Genomic DNA, 13,286 nt, shown 5'->3' with positions numbered 1-13,286 from the left:
TTCACAGCTGTGCAAGTGTCTAATTGACGTGACAAGTCAAGCGTAGTGAAACGGGAAATATTGGGGACTTCAATGTTTAATAATAAAACATTTACGTGATTATGGATAAACATGATACATCTCAAATCACAGAGTTCCCTCGTTTCGAACCTGAGTCCACCCAAAGTGGTGTCTCGACGTTCTTTAATAAGTTATGGAAGTTTCCTATATTTTCGCCTAGCGAATCTGCGGACGGTGGGCAAAACAAAGCTATGAGTGACGGTAAGACCGCCTCCTCAGCTGATGACGATAAGCAGGAGTACGATGTTGCGAAGGCGGACACTGGTTCATACGCCGTAGAGCTGGAAGGGAGGAGCTTGCCCAACGTACTGCGAAGAATAAGCAGTTTGGTCGCTTTAGGCACTGGAGTAAGTACCATGTTGACATAACTGCTGTCGAAAAAAAATTTGCTGTATTTTTTATAGTCGTAACTTTAATCGTATTTTTTCACAGTCAGTGAACCTGACAGCCTACATCTAGTATCATTTCAAGTAGACAATAATATTTTAGTTGTAGTATTAAAGCAAGTATCTGAACAAGTTGCAATAACCTTGATCATAATTTGATAATTATTAGGTTGTGAAAATAATATTGTTCCAAATTGCAATATCAAGCTGTTGTTATCAACACATTTATCATAGACATTACAGTCATGCTAACTAGTATATTAGTTCAAAAAATATTATTTGTACATTTTGGTACTTTTGCTTGCTAAACAACAGTAAACAACAAAAAGTAAACTTAAAGAGTAAGTAAAAATAATATCAGCCCAAAAACGAATGTTTCAATACTTGTCCGATGAGTCAGATTATCATAAAAAATAAAATTCAATGCATCATCACTAACACATAATGCTGCTGCTGTGCGTGTTGTGGCATTTGTTCTGTGTCTGGGTGTTAATTAAAAAATATATGGGTATGTTTATCAGTTGTCTAGTATTCATAATACAAGCTTTGCTAAGTTTGAGACTAGAATATGAAAGATGAGATATTCCACAACTTCAACACCAAGCAGTGAAACTTGTGGAATACTCCTGTATAGCACATAGGATGCAGTTCATGCAGGGCAGATTTCGATTAACATTAAATAAAGCAGACATTTTCTCATTTAATCATGGTGTGGCCCTTGAATATATCTAGGGATGTCTTAACCAGCAGAAAATGACAAAAATAAAGAAATAAAATAATTCCAGAGTGGTACAAAATACGCTGATACGGAGTTAGCACGCTACTGGATGCCGGACGACATATCGCGCGAGTGCTACGAGTGTGCTACGCGGTTCAGTACGCTACGACGACGGCACCACTGCCGAGTCTGCGGGCAGATATTCTGTTCACGCTGTTGTAGCCAACGAGTACCAGGTATTAAAGTAACTATAGTTGTAGTAGTACCAATTTTATATCACTGTATAGCCGAGTGGCTGAGTTCGATCCTAAACCCTTTGTGTTGAAACACGTCACAAGCAGTCTTAAGCTCTGACACCAAGTTTATCAACCATACAAAAAAAGCAGACCTTAAATAGATCTTTACTCATTCAATAAAAAAAAAACACAGCCTACCCCTCTTTTAGGCAAAAATAAACCATATGTCTTCACAACAGGTCACATTTTCGGTTGCGCGGGCGGCCTGCGCGTCTGCAACTACTGTTGCAATGTGGTTCTGAGTTATTTGAAGGAGAATGACATGACGGGAGAGATCCCGCCAGACCTCAGGACACTACAGGAGAACTTACAAGTAAGTCTTTGAACTTGAGTACGCCTAAAATGATAGCAATCGCGGTTATTTGAACAAGCTGGAATCAAACCTGTACTCTGTAGTTTGCCGCGCATGTTCGTCATTGGCGAGGTAGTCAACGGGCATATCATGCTGTCATTGGCATATAAGCGGAAATAGTGAAATTCGTAACATAGGATTTCTGCTATATTAAAAAAAAGATCACGTTATCCATGTCACTGTAATGTCGAATGCAGAGAGAGAGAGAGACTTAATAAGAACGTAGCTTATTTGAATAAGACCTGTTGACTGCACGAATAACCGACTCCTTATCCTAAGTCTGAGTTTCTTTGGACATGTGACCTGAATGTTTGTGAAATTCACGACTTAATTCATAAGAATTAAGTCCTTAATTCTTATGGCTTCGTAGATAGTCGGCATTTCATTTCATTATCACGATTTCATTTACACTGCGGCCTCCTTAAAAATAATATCAAAATGAATAGATTTCAAAATCGAAAAACCTGAAGCTACCCTAAAAATTTCAGCCTGCTAGCTTATTGGGAAGTGCCTCGAAACTGAGTTGCAACAATCTAACCATTACAACAAACAAACAAACAAGAATAGTGAGTGTATAAAAACATGGGAAAAACTGTTATACTTTAAAGACTGATCGTCTCGTTTAGGTAAAGTTCCCTGAAAACAGGGGGCAGCAGGGCAGCAAGTTGCGCGACAACTTCATGTTCGCGCGCGAGCAGGAGGAGCGCGGCGAGGCGCGCGGATCCCACAAGGAGGCGCTGCACGACGTGTTCCGCCAGCTCGCATACACGCTGCCCACACAGCAACACAGGTACACGCCAAACAACCAGGGCCGGATTTGGGGGAGTGCAACCAGGACAAAAGCCCCGGGGCCTCCACAAGCAGGGAGATTCCACAATGGAGACTTCGGAAAAAAAAAATCTTTCAAATTTCAACTAGCAAACCTAGTAAACATAAAAGATGTTTAAGAGTCTCCTTTGATATTTTTTTTTCGCTTTTACCTTTACCTAAAGCCATTTTTTACCTACAAAATTGTTCATTTTATTTGGTAAATTATTTGGGGGAAGGAGGCCTCCCCTCCTTTGTTGCCCCTAGGCTTCTGGACCCCTAAATCCGGCCCTGCACACAACTACAGTCAAAGTGTCTGTATTGTGTTGATTGGTTACAGGTGTTAGATAACAGGGCCCCAATTACCGATGAATTAATGCCAATTGGATTAAAAATTTTCACTTTAGATATATATTATAGCACCTTAGTATAATTTATCTGCCAAAGCCCCAAACTCCATAATCGACCATTGTTCTTATCCATGTTGGGAGCATCCGCTGACAAACTTTCAGCTTTTATAAAATAACGTAGGTCTGGGGTCCACGGACTCTGCGTGCGGTCAGTATCGATAATGGTATTTTTTTTAATCCAGGTATCGTCTGGTACGATATAACGGCGTGTGGCGCGGTTGCGATATCCTACAGTGGGTTATGGACAACACGAACAACAAAACCAGGTAATTATATTGTTTTAACAACAAAATCTTATTTATTTATTCATTAAATTATTTGTATTTAACACGGAATCTGACAAAAAAAAACTGTACGAACTGTACAGTTTTTTTTTCAGATAGATTAAAAAATATATTTCAAACAAATGAAGGGGAAACAATGATTTAAAATATCTTATGACGTCACTTGCCAGTACGTTTTTAACCAGCAAGTAATGTTACTAGCCGCCACTGCCAAAAATTTCATTATCTTAAGTGTCTTTAATCTTTCTTACTTTAAAAAAAAATGTGTTTTTTTACGTATATAATAATTAGAATAGAATAAACGTTTATTGTTTCAAATATTACAGCGAGTAGTAGTACACACACAATAAAAAACTATAATACTTTAAGCAAAAAGTTCAAGCGTCAGCATTATGCATCCTTATGGTCCCCCCTAGAGGGTAGCTAATAGAAGCGCTGGTCTTCACCTTAAGCCCTTTGGCTCCCGTTTACAGTGTAGATAACAAAAGTAGGATAATAGAATTAACACTTGTTCGATATTTTATTTGGTTGTAGGGCCCAAGCGACATCTATCTGTCAGAGCTTGTTAAGTGCGGGCTACATGGAGTGCATGACCGAGTTGCCGCAGTTCGCCGACTACGCCCTCTACAAGCCGATAGTCATACCCCCCATAACTGCGGAGGAGGAAGACTCGCGTACGTTTGTATGATCAGCTACTAAATCGTTTTAAAGAGTTTTACAACCCCCGAAATTATACAATTTGAATGAACTGCCTGGATTTGTTGATTATTCATATATTTAATTTCCATTGGCATTTTAACTCAGGATAAACTAAATAAAATTAATAGATTAAAAAAATCGAAATACCCACGTTTTTAAATGTCAAATTTTATCAGATTCTGACAGTTTTTTTAGCTGTATATTGCATTGTCATCGGGTTTGAAGTTACACTGAAAATTTCAGAATGTTAGCTTATCGGGAACTGCCTCAAAATTTAGTTGCAAAAATCCAACCGGAACGACAAACAAACAAACAAGAAAGTGCTTTTATAAAAACGTGGGAAGAACCAAAGACCACACTTTGTTTTTTCGTGTAAATTGATTTTAGCATCCATTCAAAATTATCTGGAAAAGAATGGCTGGTTGTTGAGAAATAAACCTTTATATAGAAATGTTTATTTAACTGACGTTCATAATAAATATTGTTCAGAATATGTACATAAATTATTATACTTTTGATACAGCTCAAGAGTGCAAAAGGATGGTAGAAAGCGTCTCATCGTACTGCCTAGATTTGAACCTAGGTGAAAACTCAGCAAGGCTCATCAAAACACCGAAACCAGGTAAATTAAAATATCTTGAAAATGAAAAATGTATTTCAATCCGACTACATTAGCTTCAAATTTCTTTAGCAGACCTTGAATAAAATTGTTTTTCGTTCATTTTAGAAACCAAATCAGTTTCGAGTGAAGAAGAGGCACCGGTCATTGAACAAAATGAAGGTATGGTCGATTTTATTTTTACGGCCACTTGTATGACTATCCTATGATATGAGTTAGCACGGACAAACGACATCTCTAAAAAAAGTATTATTGCGGGTTAGGAATAGAGATGCCGCTCTACACCGTGTTTTATGGTCAGTGCAGTGGCAAGTTTGACTGCATGGATAGAATGGATGATTTAATACCATAAAGCTCATAAATTCATAGGTTAAAAAAATCGAAATACCCACGTTTTTAATCGTCACTCCATCATTCAAATTATCAAAATCGGTCCAGTCGTTTTTATAGTAGTTCGAAGCTACCCTAAAAATTTCAGCCTGCTAGCTAATCGGGAAGTGCCTCAAAATTGAGTTACAAAAATTCAACTGTAAAGACAAACAAATAAACAAAGAAACAAGAAAGTGACTGTATAAAAACGCGGGATTTTTTTTTTAAGGAAGATACACTTAGCTTTTAGTGAGGAGTTCGTGGCTAAGCATAACCGCATAAGTCAATCGATCACAGGTTAAGCTACGCTTGACGCGGTTGGTCCATAGATGGGTGACCATCTTAATCACAACGAGTTCCCCCGTGTTTCGGAAAGCACGTTAAATCGTGGGTCCCGGCTGTTATTCCTACATCTTTGACAGTCATTACAGGTAGTCAGAAGCTTGAAAGTCTGACAACCAGTCTCACCAAGGGGTATCGTGTTGCCCAGGTAACTGGGTTGCCGTCTATTAACTTAAAGGCCGTTAAGAAAGAAAGAAAGAAAGAAAGAAACATTTATTTGTTAGAATGTAGTAGTTACAATAGGTGTTTTATGGTTAGTAGAGTATCATACATTCTACCGAATCGGTGTACAAATATTAACTTATTATCTAGGTACTTATAATAATTATTATAATTATACTGCACTATATCTACTATACAGCAATGTTCTTGTCATCGAGAAATTCCTTAGTACAATAGTAGCATTTCTTTAAAAGAAAATCAAATAATTTCTTTCTGAAAGAATTTATATTAAGATCCTTTAGATCATTTGGTAACTTATTATAGATTCTGATAGCCATACAGAATGAATTTTTATTATATAATGTTGTACGTTGGCTTGGTACAGATAATTTATTGGGGAATCTACTATTTCTATTTGTTACACTAATATTCCTAATAAAGAGGTCGGGATTTTTGTAGACAAACATGGAAATTTCGTATATATAGAGACAGGGCAATGGCAGGATACGGTGTTTTTTAAATAAGGGTAAGCAGCTGTCTAGGTAGTCAGCACCACATATTGCACGTAGACACTTTTTCTGTGCTCTGAACGCTCGGATTAAATCGACTGAGTTTCCCCATATAACTATTCCATACCGTAAAACTGAGGAAACATAACCGTGGTACGCGCATAGAGTAGCATTGGGAGTAGCTACTTGCCTAAGTCTGTTTAGAACATATACATAGCTATCTAGTTTAGAGCAAATCTTATCTATGTGCAGTTTCCAGCTGCAATGTTTGTCAATAATTAGACCAAGGAATTTAGTTGATTCTGCTCTTTCTATGGCTTTTCCTTTTTGTGTAATGTTAAGAGAAATTTGGGTGCTGTTATGAGTTTGAAATTGAATTATGTTTGTTTTGTTTACATTTATATTTAAGTTGTTATTATTTAGCCATGTAGTTACGTTATCTATAGTGTTGTTAATATCTGTTTCAAAAGTATTTTTATTTTGAGAGTGTATCAGTAATGTAGTGTCATCAGCATATAAGATGCATTTGTAGTTAGTTGAGTCTGGTAAGTCGTTAATATAGACTAGAAATAACAATGGCCCAAGTATACTACCTTGTGGAACGCCGTGTTCATTTAAGGTGTATTCGGAACGGTAAGATGTTTTGCAGTGACCAGTTACACTTGGAATTTCAACACACTGATATCGATCAGAGAGGTAACTCTCTATCCAATTGAGGGCATTGCCTCGTATGCCGTACTTGTCTAGCTTATTTAAGAGTATCTTGTGTGACACAAAGTCAAACGCTTTGGACATATCTAGGAAAATAGCGACAATTGGAATTTTTTTTTCTAGATACTCCGTTATTATTTTAACAAGATTGAAGCAGGCTAAAGTTGTAGAGTAATTTTTTCTGAAACCAAATTGTTCGGATTTTAATATATTATGTTTTAAAAAGAAGCTATATAAAGTACTGTATAATGATTTTTCAAATATTTTTGATATTATTGGAATTAAAGTTATGGGGCGGTAGTTATTCATTTCGGTTCTTTCGCCTTTTTTGTAAATAGGTTTTACAATGGAATATTTTAATCGTGATGGAAATTTACCATTAAAGTAAGATAGATTTATTACGTGACTTAATGGGGTAGATAAACTTTTAGCACATTTTTTAATTATTTTGGTGTCGATATTATCGTAACCCGTAGAGTTGGTGCTATTGAGTGAATTTATTATTTTATATACATCTAAATCGTCAACTGGTTTTAAGAAAATTGTATTTGAATTATTCTGAATATTTTTAAGAAATAGCTTATTACTGTTTGTATTATTAGGACTTTTTGTTAAATTAATGAAATAATTGTTAAAACTATTAGCTATATCTTCAGGTTTATACAAATCTAAATTATTATTTTTTATGTATTTTATATCTGTAGTATTAGAATCAAAATTGAGATTAGTTTTTATTATTTTCCAAGCCGCTTTACAAGTATTTTTAGATTTAACTATATATCTAGTATTTTGTATCTTATGAGCTTTAAGAGTACATTTTTTTAGAATATTTTTATAGACGTTATATTGTTTTAGATGAGAGTGTTTGTTTTCTGATGATTTGAGGTAGTTGAGGTAGAGTGTTCTCTTATTTTGGCACGATTTTTTTAGACCCTTAGTCATCCATTTAGTTTTAATAGGTTTATTGACCATTTTGACATTTATGATAGGGAAGCATAGGTTGTAAAATAATGTTATAGTATCATGTAGAAGATTGAAAGCTTCATCAACATCCATACACTCATAAACATCGCTGAATGATAGGGCTTCCATGCAAGATATGAATTTATCTGTGTTCTCGGTACTAAAGTCTCTACGTTTTTCAAACCAAAATCGTTTAAGCTTTCCTTCATTGTTATAATTAGTGATTTGAAAGGAGATGGTTTGACCGGTTTCGTGGTCAGATAGTGCTAGAAAATGTGTATTAGGTGTGACGTTAGTAATGTTACTGCTTATTAGATCTAAACAAGCCTCTTTTCTTGTCGGTGTAGTTATATGGTTAGTTAAATTGTAGTTTTTAAGTGTAGAGTGTAATTCCTTCGTAAAGTGGTTGTTTGGTTTTAGTAAATCAATATTCCAATCTCCACATAATATGACGTGCTTAGACTTGTTTGTTAGCTTTTTCAAGAGGACATTTAGATTTTGTAAGAAAATAGTTGCATTAGCGTTAGGTATTCTATAGATGCAAACAATGTAAAGTTTGAGCTGAACTATTTCAGTGCAGCAGAACTCAAAGTGAAACGGTATAGGGTCTATAAGATTAAATAATATAGGCTTAAAATCAAGATGTTTTCTTATTAGGATGCAAGAGCCGCCTCTGCGTTGATCTGTTCTAGAATATGATGCTGCTAGTCTATAGTTTGCAATAGTAAGGTTACTTTCTGTCCCTTTTTTCATAAACGTTTCAGTAAGACAGATTATGTCAATTTGACCTTGTTTACTTTCTAAGTCTTGAATAGTTAGTTCGAATACATCTTTCTTATTCAGGATACCAGCAATATTTTGGTGGAATAGATTACATTTTATTTTATTCTCGAAAAAAAATGTTTTGCATGTCTTCAGATATTTTAATTAGGTTACTTTGTTTTGTGTGTATTTCATTGTTTTTTATTATGATATTTAAGTTTTCAAATATGTTTCTCATACCGTAATTATTTAAAGTTCCTCTGTAAACAGAGAACATACTGTGACTACAAGCTAGTTTTTGATTAGAATCCATAATTATAGCATATTTGAAGGTTTCATTATCATTACACAACATATCATTAAACGCCTCAACTCTCGAGTTATAAAGTACGGAATAGCTATGATATCGATAAGTAGGTGTACATATAATGATATTCGTATGTTTCAATGTTTGTAATGTGGATCTAATGTGAGCAATCAGATTGTGGTAATTAATAGTTTTTACAAAATCTTCCTCACCTATCATAATAACACAATAGTCTTTTTCTGTATAGCCTATTATTTTTTTACTTAGATTATCTATTAATTTTATAACGTTACAATCTGGATAAATATAATGACAAAATTTGAAGTTATAAAAAGTGTTTTCTGCTATTTGAAGAATCTTGTTCCTTTTATTGCTGCTTATAATACACATTTTATTCTGTTCTTTATTATTATTACACAGAGCATTTTGTTCTTTAGTTTCTTGAGAACTTGGTGAATTTGGTTTTGCTTCTGGTGGGAATGACGTCGAAACTTTGTTGTTTCGCGTATTGATTTCTATTGGTATTAATTGTGTAGTTTTTTCTGTCGACACCAACTTTTGAACTGCTTCTTCATTTTTTAAACTCATGTCTGAAATGGTGCTTTTTAGCTCGCTATTCTCTAAAGTTAGATGCTTTATTTCTCCTTGCGCTTTGGCTAATTCATTTTTTAGGTTTTGAATTTCATTTCTGAGCTCTCGTAGTTGTAGATTACATTCTTCCTCCGAAATCGATGGTATGCTACTAGTGGTGCCATCTAGTATGGAATTATCGGCACTAATAATATTGGAATCTTCAAATTCACTTTTTTTTGTATTTAATTTTGTTGGTGATTGTGATCGGCGCTGTTTCTTTCGAAATGTTATGTTATTAAGGAAATCCATATTTAATGATGAAAAAAGTGAAATGCGGTAGGCTGGGATCGATCTTACGACCTGTTGTGTACGCACCGATGTCAAAAGGTAACAGCCGTTGTAACTCGGCTATCCGTGCAATTAATTGTGCTTGCGAAATAGACCTTTACTATTTAAAATAAATCTTATTTTCTCAAAAAAGGCGGTTATTTTATATTTCGAATTGTTTGAATTGAGGGTCAGTTTGTTGTTTACTTGTTCACTTTTTTCAATTCACTGTTATTATTTCGTTATTTTAGCTGTAGTAACTGTAGTATTCCGTTGTTTTAGATACAGTTTCGAGCACATACACTTAATTATCGTGTATAAAGCGCGTTTTCTAGGTTTTTTTGTGAATTTGAATGCATAAACAAGCGTTCCACTATTTTAGTTAATAAGTTTTGTTTTAGTTTTTAAATCACATAGATAACACTATCACATCTGCATCATAGTTATATCTTACTGTTACACTACTTTTTAGCACTTATTATACAAATAAACTATTTTTAAACTTTTTTATTTACGGAGCTGATGTTGTTCGTGGCACTAGCGCCATCTAACTATCATCAAACAACATCTAACATCTAAGCCACAGTTGGTCGTTCCGGTTCGTTTAAATAAAATGTGATCAATATGATTGAATGAAATATATTGTATATTGTGCACAAACACTTTGTCTACACATATAACTTGCAACCACGTTCCTAGGTTGCATAGTTTTCAAGAGATATCATTTATGAGACATCTTATTTTTGCGTTTTCTCCAAAAACACTTTTTGCGCTTAGCTGCTTTTTAGTTAGGAGACGGCAGTGGGTTGAGGAGGTCAAATAGGCAGTCGCTCCTTGTAAAACACTGGCACTTAGCTGAATACGGTTAGACTGGAAGCCGATCCCAACATAGTTGGGAAAAGGCTAATCCGATGATGGCACGTAGGTTTGAGTGCGGGGAGCAATAAGTTCAATGAGATTGTTTGGGCAGAGCCCCTTGTGGCGTGTGGGCGCGCGCTGCGCGTGTCGGGCGAGGAGCACCTGCGGCTGCTGCTGCGGCAGTGCCTGGCGCGGCGCGGCCTGCCCGCCGCCTGGCTGGACGTGCTGCTGCCGCTCTGCAGACACGCCGCCGACACCATCCTACTTGGTACTCATTATACTTAAGCGTTTTTTTATAATCTTTATTATCTAAAAAGTACAACAAGTTATCTCTATTATTGAATAAGAAGAACAAAATTGCTGGTTTTAGTATTACAAGATAGAGTTATCGACGGTGTCTATGCTAGTAAAAACTGTGTGACAGACACCGGCGCCCTCCCCCTACACCTTAGTAGATACAATTGAACAAGCAATGATGATAAAGCTAGTCTCGCTGCAGACTATAAACCATAATCCTAGTAGGGATGTGCGCTTATCAAGGCCATTATCTATAATTGAATTATTAAGGTTATCACGTAAACATACTGCATTCATTTTTCTTTTATATATACTTTCTAATTTTAAATATTTAATATACTTTGGTTGAGGGTCTTCTTGGTAATCTAAATCCATTGGTTCCTTAGCAAACGTCACATTATTTGTGTAACGTCGGATTTTCCGATGAGGAACAATGGCTGAGGAAAAGAACAAAGCATTCTCTAAAAAAATACAGTATCACAAATTTTAACAAAGTGTTTGAAATGAACTGATTTAAAAACTGCGAACAAACGCAAAGTATTTAAATAATTAGATTATCCTTACGTGTACGATTAAGGCTTGGGTCTTCATAAAACAATATGGCTGCCTACTTGAAAGCCGCAAGAAAGGGCTGTTAACTTTTCACTTCATAGCAACATCAGAGACCACTTATGTGTATACCATATATGTCCACATTCCTGGGATTGTTTAATGTTTTTTTGTACAGACGTGAATACCAACGACATAGACGTCCGCAACTACGTCCAGGTGAAGAAAGTCCCGGGCGGTGTCATTCGAGACAGCTGCGTCATTCAGGGAGTCGTCCTTACCAAGAATGTGGCCCACAGGTGATTATAACAACTGTCCTTGTATTTTTTGTTATTTCCATTTGCTAACGTAGGTTTTTTTTAGCCTAGATCAGTTTACCAAAACTTTAAAAACACTTTTTTCGTTCTTGATTGGTTTTAATCGGAGAATAGAATTTAATCATTTTTGAGTAGCTTGTGAAATTGCTTTTAATTTTAAGAATGTTTCAATGAAACGACGGTTTACTTACGTTCCTTTTTTTGGGATAGCCGTCCTGGTGTGGGGCCTAAACAGACTCCTTAACGCACGTGAGGAAACCGTTGTATAATTCGTATTGATTGATAAACGAAAGTTGTTTTGTACCAGGGGCATGCCGCAACAGATATCGAACCCCACAGTATTACTTCTAGACTGTTCTATTGCTTACCAGCGAGTGGAAGGCAAGCTAACGTCCTTGGAACCCGTGTTAATGCAAGTAAGTCATTGTGTAGTAGAAATAATGGAAATAATTGTTGACCGCTTCTTATTATTTTTTAAATTACTATTCGTTTTTGGAGAAAACTTTGTATATCTATGCACAAACAGAAATTGTTCTTTGTGTAAATAGGATTAAAATCATGGTTAATAAGTTGAGTCATTTAATGTTGATAGTCGGGGGCATCTTTAAAAAAAAAAATTCTTTTATAGTCACAATGCAAGCTTTGCTTACTTTAAAATTGCACAGCGTAGCGTAAAAGTTGAATCACGTTGTGAGGAAGGCGTTAAGCATGCATGTTGATGGATATCGGGGAAGAGAACAAATAAATAAAAGATGGATGGATTGTGGATTGTGTCGAAGACGTCAGATACATAAGTACGGAAGAAGACATTTTGCGCCGATCTCCAATAAAATAGTTGGGATAAGGGCCGGGGAATGATGATCCCGCGGTCGGCACGGTGTAGCAATGCTGTGCAGTTCCACGTGTCGGAAACAAAACGCGTCTGACGTCAGCCGGCGGTTAGGTTTAGTCAGTAAGAGTCTGACACTACCCGTTCCCTCCTGCGAGGGGGTGGGTGTCATTATCATGATAATTATAATCATTTGTTCATTTGTAAACATATTACATAAGTATGTGTAAACATTGTAACATAGGTTTTACATTTTTACATTAGGATTAAACAAGAAAATAATAGTGGCTGTATGTTTTGCGTCATTGGCATACAAATGTTTTTTGTTGAGAACTTAATAACTAGATTCACATGCTTAGATAATAATAACAATAAAATAAATTTAACATATAATTAGGATTGTCCTTGAGGATTCACCCGTCAACCAAAAAAGGGGAATGCTGATGATGATGGTAATATTGTATGTCAGGAGCAAGAGTACCTGGTGCGGTGCGCGGCCCGCATCAGCGCGCTGTCGCCGCGCGTGGTGCTGGTGCGCGGCGGCGCGGCGCGCGGCGTGCAGGACGCGCTGCGGGCGGCGCGCGTGGCGCTGGCCACGCACGTGCGGCCGCGCGCGCTGCGCCGCGCCGCGCGCTGCCTGCGCGCCGACGCGCTCGCCTCCATCGACGCGCGCGTCGGCACGCCCCGCCTCGGGACCTGCAACAACTTCTACGTCAACAACTGTGAGTTCATACTATAGTATAATTACCGGCACAGATCTTGAGCGCTGACGCCATCTGC

The 13,286-nt window shown here is 36.6% G+C and overlaps 2 protein-coding genes across 3 annotated transcripts in view; both read left to right on the top strand.

Moving 5' to 3' along the window:
• The first annotated feature begins 6 nt into the window (after nt 1-6).
• On the top strand, nt 7-13,245 carry LOC113498225 (putative 1-phosphatidylinositol 3-phosphate 5-kinase). The gene is made up of 12 exons (XM_026878162.1): nt 7-407; nt 1,232-1,400; nt 1,640-1,773; nt 2,439-2,602; nt 3,212-3,295; nt 3,848-3,987; nt 4,536-4,634; nt 4,740-4,793; nt 10,627-10,782; nt 11,539-11,659; nt 11,985-12,093; nt 12,976-13,245. The coding sequence occupies exons 1-12, from the start codon at nt 102-104 to the stop codon at nt 13,243-13,245; spliced, it is 1,806 nt and encodes a 601-aa protein (XP_026733963.1). The 5' UTR covers nt 7-101.
• LOC113498026 (1-phosphatidylinositol 3-phosphate 5-kinase-like) overlaps nt 13,160-13,286 on the top strand; it is an 18,104-nt gene continuing 17,977 nt past the window's right edge. For both annotated transcript variants that reach the window (XM_026877908.1, XM_026877907.1), the window contains exon 1: nt 13,160-13,228. The gene's annotated coding sequence lies outside the window, so the exon portion shown is untranslated. The remainder of the gene's footprint in view (nt 13,229-13,286) is intronic.

Source organism: Trichoplusia ni, chromosome 10, assembly GCF_003590095.1.
Source record: "Trichoplusia ni isolate ovarian cell line Hi5 chromosome 10, tn1, whole genome shotgun sequence".
Lineage (NCBI taxonomy): Eukaryota > Metazoa > Arthropoda > Insecta > Lepidoptera > Noctuidae > Trichoplusia > Trichoplusia ni.
Note: the sequence above shows the minus strand (reverse complement) of the source record. Positions and strands in the feature narration are given on the sequence as shown.